The following is a 2879-nucleotide window of genomic DNA, read 5'->3' as shown; positions in this document are numbered from 1 at the left end:
GGGGGGCCGGGGCCGGGGGGGAGATGGGCACCAGCAGTTCGCTCCGGGGCTCCTCCGGGAGAATGGCACTGTTCGCCCGCGGCACGCTGGTCTTGCCAGCCTTCTTCTGCTCCTGCTCCCTCTCCAGGCGGAGCTTCTCGTGCTTCTCATTCTCCTCTGAAAGAGAAACACCGACAGTGATTAATGGCACTTCCCTGAACTTCCCCATCCACGGGCCTCTAACCAGGCTGGTGATAGCTGCCAGCCTTTCTGAGAGGGAAATGGAGGCCACGGGGGTAATGCGGCCTGGCATATGAACATCCTGAGCCCATGGCAGGACCCGTGGCCCTGGAGATCCGTCCCGTGTCCCAGTCACCCTGCACCTTCCACTCTTTGCCCTTTCACTCCAGCACAGACTGTTAAAATATGAACCATGTGTTGCCCCTGTGTTTGGCACTCCAGACCAAGTCATCTCCACCGTTTGCGGCAAGCCCGACGTCTCCAGGGACGCCACGATCACGGCAGCAGATGACAAGCAAGACACGTCCGACCAACCTCCTTCCCCATCGCAGCCCCAGGTGGAGAGAAACACCTTGATCCAGTCACTTCCCACTCCTGAGGTCCAAACCCACAAATGGCAAGGCCTTTCTGCCAATGGCAAACATTACTGAGCTGAACAAGATTAACGGACCTTCCAGAGCTGCGGCAGGACCTGGCCGAGAGCCTGTGCCCGCTCCTTGGAGGGACACGGTGTAGGTGCAGGATCAGCCCCCGCCTGCCCTTGCGCAAGCCCGCAGGGATGGGCTCAGCACCCCCAGCGACGACTGCTTGTACACCGCCTTCCCAAAGCCCTCCCTGCTCGTGTCCGTGTCTACACACATCGCTGCGCACTGCTGTACCGCAGAAGGAATCAATCCACAACAGAACATTTTAAATTCTTCCTTTTCTGTTTTTAAATGGGCAAAGAGCTATTGAGCATTTCACCGAGGAGCCCACCCCGGCCCCAAGACAGCCCCAGGACAGTACCGACATTCGCTTCCAGGGAGGTGCACACAAGCCCAGAGACTAACAGCATCCCAGGAGAAAACCGTGCATTTCGGGTTCGCTTCCTAAACTGGAGCCTGTGTGTGGAAGACAGGGAAAGCTCGCGCACCCGGCGTCCCCTGCTCCCAGCCCTGCCCAGGACACCCAACGGCCAAGAGATAAACAGCAGCCGCAGGACTGCAGCTGGTCGGGCAGGGCAGGGTCCTTAGGTTAAAATACCTTATATTTTATACTATCAGGTGTAAATTTTAGCTTAATGGACTTTACACTAATACAAACCTGTCAGGGCACTTCTTTACTGCTGTGGATTTAATCAAGTTCGTAAATTTAGCTTTGGTGTGCATATGTTCCTATATGTTTTTGAAACACTAGACAAAGTAAATGAAATCTGTGTGGCCCGACTAGCAAAATAAACCTCATTAAATGTGATCCAGGTCTCTGGCTTTAATTGTGTGAACAAAGCACAAATGAAATTTATTTACACAAGTCCTGTGGCGCCAGCGGCCCTGCCACCTAGACATCTCACAGCCTTGACTGAGGACCTCCAAACCTGCTGCCCGTGAAGCTCAGCGGATCCCACTCCTGACAGCCTCCAAGGAGCGGCAGCGAAAAATGGTGCATCAACAGCATGCTTGGAGCTATAACTTCTTCACAGTAATTATACATACATATATAATATACAAATATTTGGAAAATAAACCCTTGTTTCATCAAGCACAGGATCAGAGAAAGGACACGTACAGTGTGGTATCCTGTCTTACTCAGTGGCCAATATCGGGTAATTCAGAGGAAGCTCTAAGAAACATCCTGAAAGAGCCTGAGCACAGGAGAAGCTTGGGCTTGACCTAAACGCTCAAGTCGGAGTGTGTATTTAGGAAATTTGATAGAAAATCATGTGTACTGCAACCTGGAATTACCAGTTTATGCTCAAACCCCCAGTTATCTTCAAGAAGCAGCTGTACAAGTGGAACAAGGGGAAAAGTGTCCCCCTGGTCCTCACACACCACCTGAGGGGCAGTGCCGCTGCTTGGGCACTGTCTCACCCAGATTTTGAGGGATGTATTGCAAAAGCAAGAGAGAGCAAAACAGGGAACAGAACTTTTATTCCTGATTCTGAATGACCTTTGGTACATGTGACCGCACAGCATCACTGGCCATGATTCACAGACGACGTGGTTTCCCGCAGTTCCCTTCAGCCCAGGATTTCTACAGCATACGTCGTATCTCCTCCAACCTTCATTAAAGCCCTTTGGCCCAACTCTGCTTGCTGGTTGCCTGAAGAGCTCCATCCAGAGCCACACCAGGCCTGCACAGAGCACCCGAGACGCACAGGTGGAGACAGCCGAAGTGCTGAAGAGATGCCCAGGGTGAGCTCCAGGGGAGGGGGGAAAGAGGGGGACTTCAAACCTTACAAACCTTAGCAGCCCTAGTTCAATTCTCAGCTCCATCGAGAGCTGAATACACACGCCTTATGAGACCAGGAACGGGATGAAGCACCCAGCTGACGGGCTAAATACTGTCCAGCGCCTACACGAGCAGAAAGCAACACCTGGATGGAGCTCCAGCACCAGGGCTGCATCTCCAGGCTCTGACCTGCCGCACATGGGAAGGAGCCATGTGAAATCTGGTGATCTGGAAAGATTTCACATCCAAAGAGTACTTTCCCCATGGTCGCCCAAGACTCAAATCCAAAATTTTAATTCAACTCTTTGGAGCGCCAAGCAGGAGGGTAAGACAGCTCAAGATCTGACAGACTCCAAAACGGGAGGTTGTTTAAATAGAAGCTCAGGTCTGAAAGCAGTATTTCTCTGTATTTTCTCAAAATATTTCAGGGTAATTATCAACATTTCCTTAAG

The 2879-nt window shown here is 51.9% G+C and overlaps 1 protein-coding gene across 1 annotated transcript in view; it reads right to left on the bottom strand.

Annotated features, from left to right (window-relative positions):
• MNT (MAX network transcriptional repressor) overlaps positions 1 to 860 on the bottom strand; it is a 28903-nt gene extending 28043 nt beyond the window's left edge. The window contains 2 exon segments of the mRNA XM_009881475.1: positions 32 to 156; positions 755 to 860. Coding sequence (XP_009879777.1) covers positions 32 to 156; positions 755 to 860 — 231 coding nt within the window.
• Between the last annotated feature and the right edge of the window lie 2019 nt (positions 861 to 2879).

Source organism: Charadrius vociferus, unplaced genomic scaffold, assembly GCF_000708025.1.
Source record: "Charadrius vociferus isolate BGI_N301 unplaced genomic scaffold, ASM70802v2 scaffold323, whole genome shotgun sequence".
NCBI classification, from domain to species: domain Eukaryota; kingdom Metazoa; phylum Chordata; class Aves; order Charadriiformes; family Charadriidae; genus Charadrius; species Charadrius vociferus.
Note: the sequence above shows the minus strand (reverse complement) of the source record. Positions and strands in the feature narration are given on the sequence as shown.